The sequence below is a fragment of the Pristiophorus japonicus genome, chromosome 1 (genome assembly GCF_044704955.1).
Source record: "Pristiophorus japonicus isolate sPriJap1 chromosome 1, sPriJap1.hap1, whole genome shotgun sequence".
Classification (NCBI taxonomy): domain Eukaryota; kingdom Metazoa; phylum Chordata; class Chondrichthyes; family Pristiophoridae; genus Pristiophorus; species Pristiophorus japonicus.
Genome location: NC_091977.1, coordinates 87,065,379 through 87,085,558, shown reverse-complemented (window position 1 = coordinate 87,085,558; position 20,180 = coordinate 87,065,379). Strand labels below are relative to the sequence as shown.

The 20,180-nt window shown below is 45.0% G+C and overlaps 1 protein-coding gene across 1 annotated transcript in view; it reads left to right on the top strand.

Annotated features, from left to right (window-relative positions):
* The window catches only part of fbn2a (fibrillin 2a), a 514,209-nt gene extending 502,538 nt beyond the window's left edge, over positions 1-11,671 (top strand). The window contains exons 62-65 of the mRNA XM_070881599.1: positions 613-732; positions 5,867-6,098; positions 9,523-9,694; positions 10,012-11,671. Of these exons, the coding sequence (XP_070737700.1) occupies positions 613-732; positions 5,867-6,098; positions 9,523-9,694; positions 10,012-10,386 (899 nt within the window). The 3' untranslated portion in view covers positions 10,387-11,671. The remainder of the gene's footprint in view (positions 1-612; positions 733-5,866; positions 6,099-9,522; positions 9,695-10,011) is intronic.
* Positions 11,672-20,180: the final 8,509 nt, after the last annotated feature.

Below are 20,180 nucleotides of genomic sequence, written 5' to 3'. Positions count from 1 at the left end.
CGCTGAGCGCCATTTGCCTCACGGTTATTTTGACAGCAAATGATAGTCCATTATTGGAAGTTGGGAAGGAGGAGAACTGATGTCTTCACATATGTGTTAACATCACAAAAGCAACCCTTTCCCCATCACAGATTAAAACATGGGAGCTAAGCTTTCTTTATGGCTTTGTGGGTAAATGCACTGCCTGATATGATACTATGTTATACAGACCAAGCCGGTCCTAGGTTTGACCCCTATACTATGCTGAGTTAGCTGATCTCAGTTGAGAGTGGGAGTGCGACAATTGGCCACAGTACCATTTGGCTATGAAGGGGGGAAATTTTAGGCAGGGTACCCACTCTTCCTTACTATCCTGTGACCTGTGCTGAGAAGTATGCATGTTGGGTGAGAACGAAATCAGACTTGGCTTTTATGCAATACACCAGCCAGCACTCAGTGTCTAGACTCAAACATGAATAATGGTCACTTGGGAAAGATACTGGAGGCCTGCCAGCACTTTTGGAATCATACCCCAGAATGAATCAGCACCTTCAGGAAAGGAGAGAATAAAATGGGAACCATGGAAAACTTCACTCTGCTCATTTTGTTTTCAATTGCCCCTTCTTGTTGCAGATGTGAATGAATGTGAAGGAAGCCACAGATGCCAGCATGGTTGTCAAAACATGCTGGGAGGTTACAGGTGCAGCTGTCCTCATGGCTACATGCAGCACTATCAGTGGAACCAGTGTGTTGGTGAGTAACATAGGGAGGCCAGTGTTAGAGGTAATACTTTTTTTTCTGTGATTCCAACATGTCTGCACTTTTATTATTTAGCTATTGACAACTTAACTCAGCATACGAAACATTTCATTGGGCTCAAAATTGGCCCACCCCTTTTTTTGGTGCACTCACCGGAGATGCCCCGCTTATCTGCGTTGAAAAGTGCTCCGAAAAAACTGGTTGCCATTTTGGCCTCTCCCGGGTCTTCGCGCAGCATGACCAGTCGGGTCAGGGGCGGAGACAGCATCCCGCGCTGAAAACAGTGCCGTGACGTCTGCACATGCGTGTTGGCATGTGCACGCATGCGCAGTAGCTCCAGCCCGCAGCCTCTCAGTGTCCATGCTGCAGCGTGGGACCCAATCATTATCATCATCATTATACGGGCTGCTGGTGCGACCCGCCCCTATCCCAGGCCGAGTGGCCTACCGCACAGGCCGGGACACTGCCTTCTTGGGCTGAAGATGAAGGTAGGGTAGGACTTACTTCTATTTTTTATTTGGATATTTTGAAAAAATTAAGTAAATATGTTTTGTCTCTTGTGAATAGTGGTGACCATTTGTCAAGCCTATTTACCTGGTGCTATTGTGAAAGAAAAACATAAGTGACAGAGGAACACTGAAAGAATATCTTATTTATTGAAGTAGACTTTATTTAGATAATATGGGCTCAATTTTGGCCCAGTATAATCATTGCAAACACATAGTTGTTTAAATTAGTTGTGAGATTAGGGCAATTTAATTCAACTATCTTTTACTTCTTTTATTTTTGTAGTTTAAGCTTCCTTGAATGCTTCTGTTGTATAGTAAATTAACTTTGCGAAGTTTGTCAGATGATGTCCTGTATAGCTGTTTGATCCTATTCACATTCTTTAGTCAAGTCATTAAGTTCTGCTGGCCTCCGATGTACCTATCTGCGCTGATTTCTTAACTCTCCGCAAGGATTTTCACAAGCGGCCACAAGTGGCCACATACGCTGGCCTAATTTAGTTTGGAGTAACTATTAGCTGTCCAAAGTGGCCTAAATGGCCAAAACAGGCATAGGTGGCTGGTAATGTCCCCTTTTGAAAAAAACATTTTAAAAATCCCAACTAACTCACTTACACTGGCGCAAATTGAATGTGCAAAATGAGGATTTTTAAGATACTCCAGAAAAATCAAGTTGCTCCAAAAAAAACAGCAACTCCTGGCCAATTTTGAGCTATGTGGAATTAAAAAATTTAAATAACAAAAAATATACATTTATTTTACTACTAAATTAAACTGGGCAATGTAGTTTATTAAAGAATTATATAAAGATGGCTTCCTGGTTTTACAGCATGATGAAAAAAGATGATATTCATTTTTTTAAATTTAGCCTAAGAGGGTCCTCAATAAGAATTCTGCCCTTTCCAAAATCTTCAGAAAAGAATAGGGTGGATTGACAACTTTTGCCATATTGAGGAATATGGACATTTGTAATAGGAGATTGCTCAGTTTGTCCTCTTCCATCGGGTCATTGTGTCATTTATTTTGTTAGACTTAAGGTGAATGGGAATAATATGTTACCTTGGGTTTCTGACCATTCATTACACCAATGAGAAAAAATATTCAAATGATGCAATTTAAAAAAAACTTTACATAGTTAGTAGTCCTTCAGTTTTTCCTCTTTATTTTACTTGATTTACCCAAAATTTGGTTGACAAGTTATTTTTTGTAGCTTAATGGAATGAAGTCTACCCACTTCTGTGAAAGCTTTTCTGTATACTGAAGGAAGAAGACAGAACTGATTTTTAGATGTAGAATCTACCAGAGGCAAAATGTTTGGTATTGTGCACTGGTGGATGTGTTTCTCTGACATTATGGGCCCAAGTTTTGGGCCGCGCCTAGAACGGCGCAGCCCCGCCCATTTTTCATGTCAGAAAGTGCGCCTAAAAAATACTTACAGATTCTCCGGCTCCCTGCAGGTCCTCTGGAGCTGGGCGCGGCGCAGCACAAGCTGTGGGGGGCGGAGCCAGGTCCCTGCACTGAAAACAGTGCCGGGACATCTGCACAGGCGCTACAGTGGGCACGCATGTGCAGTAGCTCCAGGCGCCCAAAACTGTGTGGGAGGGGCCCGAAGCACATAGCCCCTAGCCCTGGCCGAATGGCCTCACTGGGGCTGCGTGGATCAGGCTGCACCTACCACGCCCAGCTCCTGCTTCCTCCCTTCAGCCGGCTCTCTCAAACAACCCCCCGCTCCCGCTCCGACTCCCCCCCTGACCTGACCCGACTCCTCCCGCCCCCGGACCTGACCCTCACTCCCCGCCCCTGGACCGGACCGGACCCGACTCGACTCCCGCTCCCCCGGACCCGACCTGACCCCAGACCGGACCGGACCCCCACTCTCCCCCCACCCCCGCCCCCGGACCGGACCCGACCCGACCCGACTCGACTCCTGCTCCCCGCCCCCCGCCCCCGGACTGGACACGACCCCCGCTTCCCCCCCCCCCCTCCACCCCCAGACCCGACCCGACCCGACTCGACTCCTGGATCCGACCCCGAACCCGACCCGATCCACCCCTGGACCCAACCTACCCCCCGGACCCGACCCGACCCCCGGCCACCTACCTTTAAATCCATTGCTAGGGGCGGGCCCCGCCCGAAGTCTTGGGCCCGGCTGGGCCCGGCCCATTCAGCCTCCTTCTCTCTCCCCTCTTCCTCCCCCTCCCTTCTACCCCTCCCTCCCTCCCTTCTCCCCCTCCCTCCCTCCCTTCTCCCCCTCCCTCCACCCCCCTCCTCCACCCCCCTCCCCTCGCTGTCAGAAATAGACACTGATAGACAGAAAGTGAGACACACACACAGACCGACAGAGAGATAGAGACACTGACAGAGACACACTGGGGTGGGGGGGTGGAGGGGGCGTCCCAGCACGCTGTTGGAGGGATCCCGATGCTGCAGTCGGTAAGTAGAAAATGTTTTATTTATTGATTTTCTTTAATTTTTTTTATTTTTTATTTATTTTTTTTGATTGATTTATTGGTTGATTTATTGATGTATTTATCATTTATTATTGATGATGGCTCTTTATTTGTAAAACTGAAGTGTTTAATGTTTGTAAACTTCCCTTTAAACCCCCCCCCCCATTCCCTACGCCTGATTTGTAACCTACGTCTGATTTCCAAGTGTAGGCAAGGTTTTTCTGAGCGTACAAAAATCTACACTTACTCCATTCTAAGTTAGTTTTGAGTAAGTTTTCACTGCCTAAACTTTCAAAATGGGCGTAAGTGGCTGGCACGCCCCCTTTTGAAAAAAAAAATCTGTTCCAAACTGAAACTGTTCTAACTGACTAGAACTGGAGCAAACTAAATGCCGAGAATTGCAATTTCTAAGATACTCCATTCTAAACCAGTTGCTCCAAAAAAACAGGAGCAACTCAGGACGAAACTTGGCCCCTATAGACTTGCATGTCTGGGAGTTGGAGGGGGAAGTTGACGGCTAACAGGGTCCATACAAAATCAACATGGATCATGCTGCAATTGGAGACAATCTGTTTTCTTGGAAAGAACCCCACTTGAATTAAAATTATATGTAATAAAGGTCCTGCTAAAGGCCAGGAAAAGTGAGTTTGTATTGATCAATTTGCTATACTCAATTTTTTTCTATGATTTTGAGTGTTTGAAATCTAACTGGAAAGTAGTTTTTTTAATTTGCTCGACTAGTACCAGATGTGTAGCAGCCTGCTACGTTTTCAGCATATTAAATCATAATTCATTTAATGGTTGTTTTCACTTTACTAAGTATAGTGACACAAATTAGCTAAATATGAAGTATTCCTGCTTTAAGGAAATGATATTCAGCTGTAAAGAATTACCATGTAGTTTGTGATAATACAGTTTGGCTAGTCAACCATGCCAGCAACATTCCTTCACATACAATATCATTCAATAGGACACAGTCTAACAACAATTCCCATATATGGACCTTCTCCCCTGTGATATAGAAGCTGTACATTTTCTATGCTCTGTCCTTAGAGATTAATTTCCAAGGGACTAAAATTACCCCATTTCCAATAATCTGCTTATTGGATTTAATAGTTTTGTGCCATGCTACCAAATCTACAAAAGCACGGATCAGGGATTCAGCAGTAGATGGGATAAGACAGGAGTGGAGAACGGCAATATTATGGAGGGGATGTGAGTGGAGATCCGAGATGCCCTTATCTGTGATTGAGATGATAGTAATAGAGGCCACGTGAGATGGCAAGGTCAAGGAGGTGACCGTGAATATGGGTAGGGGAGATTATATGGAAGGAGAGGTTAAGGGAGGACAGTAGGACAGTGAACTAGAAGAGAGAGTTAGGCTGAAATGGAAGTTGAAATCACTGAGGATGAGAAGTTGCTTGATACAGAGGCTGAGGGAGGAAAGCAGTGAGGGTATCTTGGTGAGAAACTTGGCATAGGTCTTGAATGATTGGTAGAGAACAAGGATTTTAAGGGAGAAGCTAGAGGGGTAGAACAAGGTGAGACACTCAAAGGAAGAGAAGGTGCAAGAGGAGTAGGGGACAGACCAAGTTGAGATTTGGTGAGAAAGGCCACATTGACACTGTGGCGCTTTGGGCATGGCAGGTGGTGGAAAGTATAGCCAGGCGGGGGGCTCCAGTAAGGGGGAAGGTGTCATTACCCATGAGCCAAGTCTCCGTCAAGGCCATGATGTTGATGGCATCATCCATAATAAGGTCATGGATGGCAAGAGCCTTGTTCACAAGAGAATGGACATTCTGGAGGGAGATGCGGGGGGTGCAGGGGTAATTGCTGATTCGCTGGAGGGGTCCATTCGATTCATCCATTTTTGGGCATGTGGAGGGGCGGGTGTGGTAGCGCATGGTACATTCCCTGTGTCTCAATGCTGCAGCCCAGGGCTCCCCAGATATTGGGCCTCGGACCTCATTATAATGGAGCCTGTGTGGCATCAGATTCGAAGAGTAGTGGAAAATTGGGCCGCTCCTTGAGTCGCAGCGCTGAGGTAAGTGGGTCCAGAGGTCGGGTCTGTGACTGTGGCTAGGGATCACATTGGGTCGGTTTAGAACTTCAGAGCAGGCAGGCTTGGACTACAATTTACAAATTTTCTAAATGTCACATTTTTTTATTTAGATGAGAATGAATGCTCCAACCCGGGTTCTTGTGGATCTGCAACTTGTTACAACACCCTTGGAAGCTACAAATGTGCCTGCCCTTCAGGCTATAACTTTGATGAGTTTGCCAGTAGCTGTCACGATGTGAACGAATGTTCATCCTACAAGAATCCATGCTCATATGGCTGCTCAAACACTGAAGGAGGATACCTCTGCGGCTGTCCGCCTGGATACTACAGAGTAGGGCAAGGGTAAGACCACTGCTGCTGCTTGCATTGTTAACCAGACTAATAATGAACCCATTTATGGGGAACCTAAGGTGGAAAGTATGGAGAAGGTGGCAAAAAATTTGCAATTGAAACTGAAGAGTTCCTTTCCCATCTTTTTTATTGTGTTTTTCTCTCTTGCACATGTTTTCAATCTCAGTGTACTTATGCATATCTTATCTATCTCCATCGTACATTCTATTGCTATCTTACTCTCTCGCTCGCGTTTTTGCTCTAGCTATGTATATAGCATTTTTAATGTGTCTCACCTAAATACTGCCCGTATAGATTTGTAATGTGCCTCAATCATTAGGATCATAAATATCACTAACATTCAGTGTCTATAGTTACAAAATATATAGCTACTGGTTTGATTTGCATAAAAATTACATTGATTCTACAGCACAGAATCAGGCCATTCAGGTCTATGCCAGAGTTTATATTCCACATGGGCCTCCTTCCAGCTAATTACCACATCTGACCCTGTTCCCCTTAAATTCATCAATGCTATCTGCTTCAACTGTTCCACATTCTCATCACTCTGTGTAAAGCAATTCCTTTTTTTATTTGATTTGTTAGTGGCTATCTTATATTTATGCTACTTATTCTGGGCTCATCCACTAGTGGAAACAGTTTCACTGCATCTACCCAATCAAACCCCATCATATTTCTAAAGGCCTTCAATCGGTCTCCTCTTAAACTTTTCTTTTCCAGAGTTTTTTTCCTGTTCATTGGCTGCTCAGTCCATCTTCTCAATTCTGCGAATGTCTTTGTAATGGTACAATTGGGGGGTGGAAGGGAGAGTCGGTAGCCGGTTCGGGATAATCGGTAGCCAGCAGGGGTTAGTAGCCAGAGCGGGGTGGAGGGGAGGAGAATCAGTAGCCAGATGGGTGGCGGATCGTGTAATTTTAATGTGGGGCCGAGAGGAGCACTCCAGATTCACATTCAGGTAGGTATTTTTATAAACTTACATTGTTGGTTGCAGCCTACATGTAGGCCAGCACTGGTGCTGGCTGCCTCAGGGAAAACCGACCTTGCAGTGGGGACCTCAAACTGGCATTAGACCCTTTATTTCTACAAAGCAAAGGGCCTAATGCCTGCTTCAGGCATGGCCACTGCATACCGATTCTTTGGCCTTTACCAATGTAGCAGGTGTCATACTTTTGGCACATAATGAGCATGTGCTGCCTGCCCGCCATATCGGAGGCTGCACAGGCAGTTTTCTAGGCTCAAGTGTGGTCTGACCAAGGTTTTATATAAACTTACCATTACTTTTCTCATTTAGTATTCTGTACCTCTAGAAACAAACCCGCAATACTTTGTTCGCACTCTTTATGGCCTTATCAACTTTCGTTGCTACTTTAATAATTGATGAATCTGTATTCCCAGATCTCTTTGCTTCTCTACCCCATTTAGTTTCTTACCTTCCAAGGAAGAAGTGCCCTCCATATTTCTCCTACCAAAATAAGCCACTTCACACTTTGCTACACTGAATTGAATTTTCAGTATCCTCCTATTCTGAATGCCTGTTTATGTTTGGTGCAGTCATCCATATTATTAGGAAACCTAATATTCTTTGTTCTTGTATTCAAGTCATACATCTAATTCTTCATACACTGGGGAATGCTGATATTTAAAATTTAATCAAATGGGGTGTAACCAAGCCATCTGAATAGAAACATATTCATGTAGTTTTGAAATGAACTGTTTTATTTCTTTGTATGCAATCTAAGTTGATAGACACTTGCTGGACGTATGCAGGAGTTCATTCTTTATACGAAAAAAATAGTATGTAAAGCCATATATATTCTGTGTGTGTAAGAGATTTACCAATTTCAAGTACCAACTTAAATCAGCTCATCACATACATTTCCCTTTCTGCTGGCTCCCACATCTGCCCCAAAGCCCAGGAGTTCAGTTCTGGTCTCCATGTTACAAAAAGAATATTGAAGCACTGGAGAAAGTGCAGAAAAGGTTTACAGGAATGTTAGCATAACTGAGAGGATGGACAGAGTAGGCAGTGAACAGGAAAAAAAACTCTGGAAAAGAGTTGGTAATAGGTCCTAAAACGGAAACCTGTGCTTCTTGTATTGACAGTAACATGCAGGCCTCAGAAATCTATGACTATTTCAGCGGACTACCTCGTAAGTTCAGCAGGAGTATATTGGAACAGTTGCAAACTCAATCAGATCCCAGATACACCAGGTCCTAGCCATAACTGCTTTATATAGCACTTTTAACAGAGAAAAGCTTCAGAGTTATAATCAAAAATGGGCACCGAGCCAAAGAAGGAGATATTGGAAGCAATGACCAAAAGAGTTACGTTTTAAGGAGGGACTTAAAAGAAAGAGGGAGATGGGGAGGCAGAGAAGTTTTTGGAGGAAATTCCAATATGTAGGGCCTAAGTTGTAGAATGAATTAATCCAATTACCAACAATTTGTAAAATTTTAACCCAAAGAAATTGAAATGTAACGTAAGTGTGCTTTAGCTGTTTTAATATTGCACTGAGACTATGCTACTAGCTCCCAGTGGCCGTGCAGTCAGCTGAAACTCAAAACATTTGTTACAAGCAACAGGAAGACCCAGGCATTAGCAGCTGATTCCACTAGCATGAGTCTTAGGCAACATAATGGTAACTTCTACCAAGAGACTTGGTGCACTCACCGTCCGCTGCCACCGAGTTTTTTGGGCGGTCTCCTCTCAGTGCCAGTTTCCTCTAGGCCTCCCACCGGCAGGAGGGGAGGACCGCTGGGAAACGCCCGCTGACGTCCGCTAGCATGCAAGGCGCATAAGTGTCCTCCCCTCCGCTGAGCTGTCAGCTTCCTCTGGGCGGGAGTCGGCGGCAGCAGGTGAAGGACCGCTGCGTGGAGGCAGGTCTAACCCCAACGGTAAGTATGAAGACCTGAAAAAAAAGGTGAGTAAACTTCTTTTATTTATTTTTAAACAGTGGTTCAGGTGGATGGGGTCCCCTGAAGTTTTCCAGTGGTTTTTTTTGTGTAAATGTTTATTTTTATGTGTTCCTCCCCACCCCTCCTGGGCCCGACTCAATCCTCGGCGGCACTTTGGCGAGTATTGCATTTGCCGCCGAGATTGGGAGCTGCCGCCCAGATTTTCTTTGCTGCCGAGCGGTCTTTGTAGATCTTTTTGAGGAATCTCCCTGCCAAAGTACCGCCAGATCTCACAGCGGTCCTTTGGGTGGCAGTTGGGCGGGCCTTAGATTTGACTACGTTCAGGCCCATACAAACAGAGCAAAAGTCATGGAAAGTGAGTGAAGGTGCATGAGAGAGAGTGATGGACAGCAATAAGATCAAAAATAATTTATACCTGAACTGAAGTATAATGGCAGTTTTGATTTTAAATTCTGTACCTTGTTTTGAATTCTAATTGCCCTTTGAATTTATTCCACAGTCATTGTGTCTCCGGCATGGGATTCAATAAAGGCCAATATCTACCTTTTGGTGGAGATCCTGATGATGAAAATCTGTTGTCCCATGAAACTTGTTATGAATGTAAGATCAATGGCTACTCCAAGAATGGTGGCAGAAAGAGAAGAAGTGTCAATGGTACCGAGCCTGAACAGGTAACTATCTCGTGTTTAAATCCCTTGAAACTGAATGGTGGCATTCATGTCTTCATATAAAAGAAATTAACTTAGACATTGCATTCATATCCAAATGTTAGATGGTCAATAAATTAGGTCACTACTCGATTGCAAAGAAAAGGGCAGATCTATACTCACTGGCCCATCAAAAAAAGGGATTCCATGTAGAGGGAGCACTCAAATTTTACCGACTACCTTCAGAACCTATTTTGAGGCTTCCCATTAGCAGAAATGGAGCACCTTAATTATTTTATATGCACTGATTACTGATACCTTTCTAATTATTTTGATGCTAGGATGAATTGATAAGTATGGCTAGTCTGGACATGGACAACCCAGTCAAAATGAATCTAAATATCTCAGAGCTGAACTACAAGAAGCACATTTTAGATCTTCTGCCAGCCATTGAACCACTCTACAATCATGTGCGCTATGTTATCTCCTACGGAAATGACAACAACTACTTTCGTATCCATCAGAAGGATGGCTTAAGCTACCTGCACATGACCAAGAAGAGGCCTCTGGAAGGTACTTACACACTGGAAATCACCAGTATTCCTCTGTATAAGAAAAAAGCACTGCAGAAACTGGAAGATAGAAAAGACAATGACTACCTCCTCGGTGAACTGGGCGAAGCTCTCAAAATGAGACTACAGATCCAGCTTCATTAAACTAGCTGAGACTTGCATTGCTTCTATTCAGAATTATGCCTTCAATTATCTCCACAAACATGTCTGCTTTCAAAAAGCTTTCACAAGTCAAGGGCTTTGATTCTCCATTATGGACATCTTGACTTCATGTTCTGGCCAGGACTGCATGACCCTTTTTAAAAATAAATGGGTTTTTACACACTGCCATGTTAACAGTATTCCATATAACCTCAGTCATGGTTGCTGTATATTTAATATCACCTCAGTCTTCTCAGTCAGTGAGCTCATATTTTACATGAGAGTGTGTGAGAGTTGTAAATGGCTTCTAATAATGTAGACCAATAGCAACATAATGAGCCATTTCTCTGGATTACAAATAATATTATGTAACTGTTCATATATTAATTCAATATGCAATGCTAAGTCAGACTGTACTGTATACCATAGGGCATTCTCAGAGGAACCATTTCATTCACCACAATCCTTCCCTTTCAAGTGGTGCAATATATGATAGATAACTGGCACGATTGCCCAGTACAAATTGGGTTATATTTTTTCACTTACATGTTTAAAGACAGCAATAAACGTGTACTTTCATGGTGCTTGTACAGAAAACTGGTGCAAATGATATTTATTCTATCAGGGTCAGTGTACTGTACAACCAAAAATTAGATCACATCAGGAAGTAACTGGCATTGGAATCTCTGTTTAAGTACATCATGATTTGTGCAGCATTTTACAGTATGTTTTATGTTTCCGTTTGCATTTCATGTACAAAAGATAATGTGTGCACATTGAATGCCTGCTAGTTGCTAACTTGAAGATTGTAAAGTCTTCTCTTTATATACTGTATAAATGTGTTCTATATCAGGTTTATATTGGTCAACAATTGGTACTTGTGAAAAGTACATGAAAAAAATCTGACTTTGTAAAAGTTAGTACCTCCCTGTTTGTAACAGCAAGTAAATGAGCCTAATTTTAATACATATCTGTTTTGTCTAAAGATGTATTTTCCTTTTGCATTGAAGATTTCTTAGCACAAATATGGCATTTTGTTTAGAAGGGAGAAGAAAGATGTGTATAAAATTCTAAAAAAAAAACTGAAAAAGGAACATTTGTTATCGGGGTGCTTTATTCTGTAGATTTGAGAGTGTCAGTATGCCAAGAACTTTTCTTACAATAAAGCTTATTATTTTGGGTTATATAGTTTTTAAACGACTAAATGTGTTACTTGTAAGCACATGTAGGTTAAAACCAAGAGCAATGTATATTTGCTCACAGAGCACACCAAATAATAAATGTAACACCTGCAACCAACTGCATTTGTTGAACTTGTACATGCAAATAGAATATTACCATCATCCCACTGAGAAGGGTAAGGGGACACTTGCGACATTGTCCCTTTAAGAATATTGTGCAATCATCAATCAGCTGTTCTTCCCCCGCTATACTGTTTAAAAGACCCCATTCTATCATGTACTTTAGTTCTCCTCCTCTCTCTTTATTGGCACTAGAACTCTGCAGTCTCCCATACAAGAAAATGTTAGGAGCCTTTGATGACCGATTTTCTGTTTGTAGAAAAAAATGTCATTCTCCCTTATATTCCCAGGGTTATACAGTGGAAATACTCAAAATCTCACACAGTATTCTTGTCTCATTTTTGTGGTTTTGATTTGCAGAGATCTCACCCAACTTTCACTGGTGCCATGTTCAGTTGAGACCCACCGGGGCCAAATTTTGCCTCTTGTGTGCCTGCTGTTTGTGCCTCCGGGAGGTGCTAACGGGGCGCAAAATGTTCTTCGCCTGGGCGTGGGAATAACCGCGCCCCGTCGTGGAATTGGGCAGGGTTTTTGCAGAGGTGGTACGAGGTAGCGCCTTGCTCAGCTGCGTACGGCATTAATGACGTCATCGCCGTGCGCAGCTCCTCGTTACCGCCCCGGAAGTTAAATTCAGCTGCGAATCCTCACTGCCTGGTGGTGACAACGACAGCTTCAACTATCGAGTTGGAGTCGGGGGTTGGCTGAAGCAGTGCTATTTAAAGGCGCCATCTTGAAAATAAATTCTGTCGCCCATTATTCTTTGCAGCTTGCTAACATGTAGGCAGAGTGGCTAGTGGACAGATCGCCGTGATTTTGACTTCAAGGACTGTTCAGCCCCCTAACTATTCCCCTGTATCGCTCAGGACAGATTTAAAATCACAACATTTATCTCGTTTCATGGGGACTGTGTTGGCACTTGACCTCCTGCTCTGACGCCATCATTGGAGGCTACTTAGGCAAAGGCAAAGGTGGAGACAAATGCAGAAAGAAAGGAATACAGAAAGTCAGGGAGAAGGACATGGAGAAGCACAGGGAGAAAGGCAGCAAAATGTGGCCAAAGGGAGAAGGCCCAACAGGGCTGGCATCAGGAGACCTTACCCTCCCAGGGTATTCCGGCAACATTTCACCTACATCAATTTCACTGAAGAACAGTGTATTTGAAGGCTGCACTCTCAGACCAGGGTGAGGACAACTCTCTCAGTGGCAGTCAAGGTCACCATCGTGCTCAATTTCTACCCCAATGGATCCTTCCAGGGAACGACAGGAGACATCTCCAACATCTCCCAGCTTGACGTCCATTGCTCCATCTGCGAGGTCACAGATACTCTGTACAGAAGGAGGACGGACTACATCTCCTTCCCCATGACCAGAGAGAAGCAGCATAAGCGTGCATGTGGCTTCCGCAGGATAGCAGGCTTCCCCATGGTGCAGGGCGCCATTGACTGCACCCATGTCGCTTTGTGTGCACCACATCACAATCCTGAGATCTTCTGTAACCGCAAAAGCTTCCACTCACTGGATGTACAGCTGGTCTTCGACCACACATGCAGAATCCTCACCGTCAATGCCCGCTATCCTGGCAGCAACCACGATGCCTTCATCCTGCACCAGACCAGTGTTCCAGCTCTCTTCCAGCCACCGTATCAAGATCGAGGCTGGCTGCTCGGAGACAAGGGCTATCCGCTCTCCACCTGGCTCATGACTTCCCTCGCAACCCCACCACTCCTGCCCAGCACTCATACAATGAGAGCCATGCTGACATCATGAACATCATTGAGCAGATCATCGAAGTGCTGAAGCAACGATTCCCCTGCCTTGACCACACGGGAGGAGTCCTGCAGTACTTGCCAGAGCGGGTGTCCCTATTCATCGCCGTCTGCTGCATGGTGCAAAACCTCACCATCATGAGGGCACAGCCATTGCCACCAGGCATAGCCGCATTATCTGAGGAGGAGGAGGAGGAGCAGGAGGAAGAGGAGCATGAGCAGCAACAACAGCGACGGAGGAGGCAGCGAGCCCATAGCGATTCTACAAGGGAGGTCCGCGACCATTTCATCAGAGTTCGGTTCCAGTGAATTCCATCCTGCTTCCTGGTTCCTCTGAACGTTCCCATGATGACATCCATTTTCCCTTCCATTCCAAAGCCCCAAAACTGAAATGAGAGACAACAGCAAAAAGAATAAACTTTCCAATCCAAATTTATGTCAGAACAACAAACGCTTAAAATAATGTATTTAATAATCACCCGTGTGCATTTCCTTATATCCCTCTGCTTTAACTAATCTAGTGCTCCTCTGCAGTGTGACTGCTGTGGCTGCAGCATGGCTGGTGGAAGACTGCTGTGTGGCAGGGCCAGAGACTACAGATGGCCTTGCAGGACGCCCTCGACGAGCTCGAGGCCTGGAAGGGCCAGCTGTTGGCTGCACTACCTCAGGCTGGACACTGGCTGGGTGACAAGTGCAATGGCGGAGTGGCATCGGTGGGCTCAGGAATGCTGTCATCCTGAGAGAGGACAGCAGGTTCCTGATCCACTGACCCAGTGCCACTCCCTTGCATTGGTGGGCTGCTGCGACATCGTAAAATCCCCGGTGAACCCAGCGGTGATGGCAGCAGTCAGACCATGCGTGGCATCAAGCTGAGACTGCGTAAGAGCAGCCTGAGACTCAATGCCAGCACTCAATGACTGCATGGCAGCACCAAGACGTTGTGTGGCATTATCCTGAGACTGCATGACAGCAGTCTGAGCTTCGATGTCACCATTGTCTGCATTACAGCATTAAGACGTTGAGTTGCTTCAGCCTGTGCTGCAGTGGAAGCTGGCACATCGCCCATGACATGCATCATGAAGTCTGGATCCACACAGTTTCTCTGGGAGTCCACCATCGTCTGCAGACTGGCAATGATGGGCTCCATGGTGTGCGCTGAGCTCTGCAATGCTGGAGGTGGACTCCTCCATGCTCCTTACCACTGCCGAGAGGCTCTTGGGCACCCTTGCCATTGCACCTATGATGTCAGAGTGCATGGCCATCACCCTTTGTATGAATGCCTCCCCATCGAGGCCCTCATCTGAGTCCTGTGGAGTAGAACTCGCGCGTGAACTCATGCTCTGGACAGATGGCTCCCAAGGTTCCCTTTCCCCCTGGCCTTACTGCAGCCCTCTGGGCCCCAGTGCAGCCCCCTCTGCTAGCCTAACCTCTAAGGAATGCATAGTGCCAGTATCTGAGTTGGTGCCTGCAAGTCAGAGAAGCAATGACACAGGGCTCGGCTCCTCCTCCTGCTCTTTCTCCTCTTCTTCTCCCTCCAGAATGTCTTGGGGGACTCAGGTGCAGGATGGACAGCTTCTGCCTGGTGAGGGCAGTGGGGCAGGAATGGAGCAAGGAATGCAGACAGTATCCGGAGCTGGAAACTGATAAACACCTTCTGGTGTGTGTGTGTATGTGCGGGGGGTGGGGGTGGGGGGGCTTCAGAGTGGTATGACAGAAGGAGAGAGGATTGGAAAGTGATAAAGCATTCTGGTGTGGTGGGGGGGGGGGGGGGGGGAGTGGTATGCGAAAAGGAGAGGGGATAAAGATATCGTTGTTGCCCCCAATGGGGTCGACTTCATCCACCAGTCACGGCGCCCACCACCTGCGGCCCAATGAGCCCCAGCACTCGCTCCTCAAGGTCAGAGAGGGTCCGCAGTTCAGGTTCCCCATCTCCAGTCCTCTGCTGCTCCCGTCTATTATATACCATCCTGGCCTGCAAAAGAAAGGAACTCATGAGAGTAAGAGTCTAGCTATGTATGTGGACGATATGCCTGCCATGGTTAAATAGCTGTGAATGCAGGCAAGGTGTGAGGTGAAGATGTGAGTGTGAGTATCTGCAGATGCTTGGTGGTTGCGTGGTGTGGAAATGGTGGTTTGCACAGTGTGCACTGACAGAGGTTGAGAGCCTGGTATGGAAGAGGTGTGGAAGCTTGTACTAACCTTCAAAACCCAGTATAGGTCATTGAATTTTTTGCGGCACTGGTTGAGGCTTCTCTGCACCACTGTGCTGACCGACACCTGCCGGGCCACCTCTTGCCACATGGCACTGAAAACCTGCGGTGAAGGTCTCCTTCCCGATGCAGGGAACAGGGACTCCACCCTGGTTCCAAGTGCCCACAGCAATGCCTCCAGAGCCACATCGGTGAATCTTGTAGCCCTCTCCCTTGAAACAAGATTACCAGCAGCCATTTCACATGCTTCATCAGCTCCAGAGATTAGTGACTGTAATGCTGAAAATGAGCAGCAGCTGGTTCAAATGACCTCCCCTTTAAGATTCAGATCAAGCAAGAGTCAAGGATTGACGGCTAATTGCTGAATGGAACTCATCTGAAATTGGGTAAATGGCTGTGAAACTCTTTTTGGAGTTTATCTGCAAAACAAAAAACATTAAACTGTGCCACCCGACCTGGGTGACACACCAGACATTTACAAGGCCCTTTTTTTTTTCTCCTTTTTTTTTTGTGTTTTTCTTTTTTTTGGTTTTTTTTGGGCACTAAAATCACAATTTTTCCCCAGTGCCCCCTATAAAAGGGAAGGGGGACACTAAATGGCTGTGAATAGCGCCCCTGCAGTGCCCAGCTGAGGTCATTAGTGTCTCATTTACTGACCCCGCTTCACTCCTAGGGCAAAAACACCCAATTTTCCACAACTTGGCAAGGCATCTCACCAGGCACTAAATTTTCTCAAAGTAAAAAATTACTGCCCCAAACGGGGCATTACCGAATTTCACCCCCACTGTGTTCTGCAGCAATAAGTTCTTTGACTACTTCTTTGATTACTCTTTGATTACTTCTACCAATGGTTCCTGGCTGACGCCAGCTCATGGTTTTAAAATTTGCACTGATCAGCTACGAACATCTATCTACCTTATCTTCCAACATCACAAGACTTTTCTAAGCATAAAGCTTTCTTGAGTCACAACACAAAGTCAGTGTGAACAATCCATTTGTTGTAAGGTGATTCTGGTGACAAGAGTGTCAAAGCTTGATTTAGCTCAGTGCCAAGCGCACATGGGATGGTTTGTTACAAAAGCACTCATATGTCAGATCGGAAACCATGCATGGGTAGGAAATGTGTTGCTGGATTTATACCCTTCATGCTTCTGCTTGTTGTACACGATGATATGGAATATAGCTTGACTATATTCCACATCTTGTACAACAAGCAGAAGCATGAAGGGTATAAATGCCACACACAATCTCCTCCTGCAACAATCAAAAATTGGTCCAAGTTATGGATTCAGCTGCTGTACTGGCAACAACTGGCATCTGTCCAATCAAGTCATTAGAGTTTCTAGGTTGCTGCTGGCATTCAAATAATTTCACCCCAACAGTTGGTGTTGATCAACTTTTGTTCAATTCACAAAAGAAAAAGAAAAATATTGATTATGGAAATCCCTATGAGGGACTTATTTCGTGTTATGTTCTTAGATATTGAAAATTTGTTCATTAAGCTAGCTCTGTACCTCCCCCATAAATCTTTGAACCAGGGCCCAGCAGAATTGTGTCAGAACCCATTCACTCCAGTATGGGTATAAGTCTAGGGCAGCTTTACTGTTGCCTATAGTAAGGGGCTGTAGTTTCAGTCAAATTGTACAGGTTGCTTTGCAGAAAAACAAACAGACTTCCGCATCTTCTCTGAGGAAGAGAGGAAGAGGATGAAGGAGAAGCACATAGGAAAATGGCTTCAACTCCAGAAGTTCCATTAGCCATTAGCATGGTGACCAAGATACAGTGCTAACTCAGTGCATATCCCATTTAATGAGCACAATGTAAGAATTGCTTCGCAGTTGGGAATCCAGTGAGGAGCACCCAGTGACACCAATAGCATGTTAATAGTTATTTGCAGCTGTCAGATTTTCATGCAGTTCCAATTAATATTCACTATGTGGACTGTGATAAAAATTATCTGGAAAAATGTCAGGCCAAATCATTTCTGTCTTGTTTCCCTCAGGCTTCTGAAGGCTTTCTATTCATGCAACCACCCACAGGCTCCCTGGTCATCTTCCAAGTGCAGATTAAATATAAGTCCTCAATTCAGGGGAAGAATCCATTCCTCCAGAAAAGGAATCAAAATAGATGGATTGTGTGGAAAGAAGCTTTATTCACAGAAAACAGTCCACATGTGTCATGCGTTTTACCCAGGTACACTTGCACTTACCCAGTCAAATTGTTTGTGAAATATGCACACAAAATTTCCAGCCAAATTGACTGTTTAAATTCCAGCTATAGCCAAGAATCAGGTGAGGGCTTATGTGGCTAATCTTACTACTAAACTAGTTCATCAGTTGTCCACAGAATTCTTAGAAAAAGGAACTAGGAGTTCTGCTCAGAATATTGTTCTGTACCTCTTAACATGCAAAGGATCTTGCGGTCTCCTCTAAATCATAGGATCATAGAACGGTTACAGCACGGAAGAAGGCCATTTGGCCCATCAAGCCCGTGCCGGCTCTCTGCAAGAGCACGTCAGTTAGTCCCACTACCACACCCTTTCCCCGTAGCCCTGCAAAAATGTTTCTTTCAGGTACTTATCCAACTCCTTTTTGAAAGTAGTGATTGAGCCTGCCTCCACCACCCTTTCAGGCAGTGCATTCCAGATCCTAACCACTCGCTGTGTAAAAAAGTTTTCTTTTGGTTCTTTTGCCAATCAACTTAAATCTGTGTTCTCTGGTTCTCGACCCTTCTGCCAACGGGAACAGTTTATCTCTCTCTACTCTGTTCAGACTGCTGGAGATGGATGGCAATTATGCATTCAAGGACCTTGGAGAAAAAGGGAGGTGAGGAATCATAGAACATAAGAACAATAAGAACATAAGAATTAGGAACAGGAGTAGGCCATCTAGCCCCTCGAGCCTACTCCGCCATTCAACAAGATCATGGCGGATCTGGCCGTGGACTCAGCTCCACTTACCTGCCCGCTCCCCCTAACCCTTAATTCCCTTATTGGTTAAAAATCTATCTATCTGTGATTTGAATACATTCAATGAGCTAGCCTCAACTGCTTCCTTGGGCAGAGAATTCCACAGATTCACAACCCTCTGGGTGATGAAATTCCTTCTCAACTCGGTTTTAAATTGTCTCTCCCGTATTTTGCGGCTGTGCCCCCAAGTTCTAGTCCCCCCGACCAGTGGAAACAACCTCTCTGCCTCTATCTTGACTATCCCTTTCATTATTTTAAATGTTTCTAGAAGATCACCCCTCATCCTTCTGAACTCCAACGAGTAAAGACCCAGTCTACTCAATCTATCATCATAAGGTAACCCCCTCATCTCCGGAATCAGCCTCGTGAATCGTATCTGTACCCCCTCCAAAGCTAGTATATCCTTCCTTAAGTAAGGAAACTACAGAAAAGGCTGATAGAGCTATTGATTTGCTCTTGTTCCCTGCAGAACTATCATTATCTCCCAACACTTCTTCACTCCCTGAATTCTGAGGAAGACTTAGTGCACAACTGCTTTTGTTGCCAGATCCAACTGACCTCATCAAGCACTATTAGGCTTTCCTCTCCTTCGGCAAAACCATCTAATATTCCAGGATTATCACGGAGGGCATTGGTCGCCTCAGGCTCCTTTGATCTACAGCCAAGCACTTCGTTAAGCCAATGTTTTTCCACTATCAACACCAGTTACAAGGAGCTCATGGATTTCTTTATCAAGGTCACAGCTATCGATGCAGTTGCCTCTGCTGTATCTTCCCCTTTCTCCAGGTCCCAGATTCCCATCTCCCTGTCTCCTATCCGCTTGAACCCTGAACTTCTCACTCTGCAGTTTCTCCCCCATCTCCATGCTGCTCTCTACAAGCTTAATTCATCTTTGAGATCCACCTCTTACTCCATTGATCCACTTTCTGCTCAACTCTTATTCATCCAACTTTCCTTCTTGGCCTCAGAAAGCTGACATTAACAATGGTTCCATCTCCTCAAATGCCATGTCCCTTGCCAATCACTAACACCCTTTCCTCAAAAAACTCACTCTCGACTCTTCCATCCTTGCCAATTACAGCCTGACCTCCAACCTCCCTTTCCTCTCCAAGGTCCTTGAATGTGCTGTTACCTCCTGGATCAGTGCCCATCTCTCTCGTGACATCCTGTTTGACTCCCTCAAGACAAGTTGTTCCCCTTCTCACAGCATCAGAATAGCCTTTACCAAAGCTATTAAAGGCATCCTCTGTGATTGTGATCATGATGCTTTATCGTTTTTCAAGGTCTGTCTTGCATTTGCCTCTCTGTCACTGTGATATCTTCACAGAGCACAGCACACACAGCTCCTAACATGGCAGGCAGCTCTCTCGGAAGCCTCCGGAATCTGCCTGGTTCTGTTTATTATTAACCATGCAGTTGCAATACAAAATACATCCACATCCACAGTGTGGAGCTACAAACATTACAAGCTTACAGACATTACACTTCTCCCTTCTTAATGAAGAAGTTACTATAACAAACATCATACATAACTTTCATGTTTATACATAAC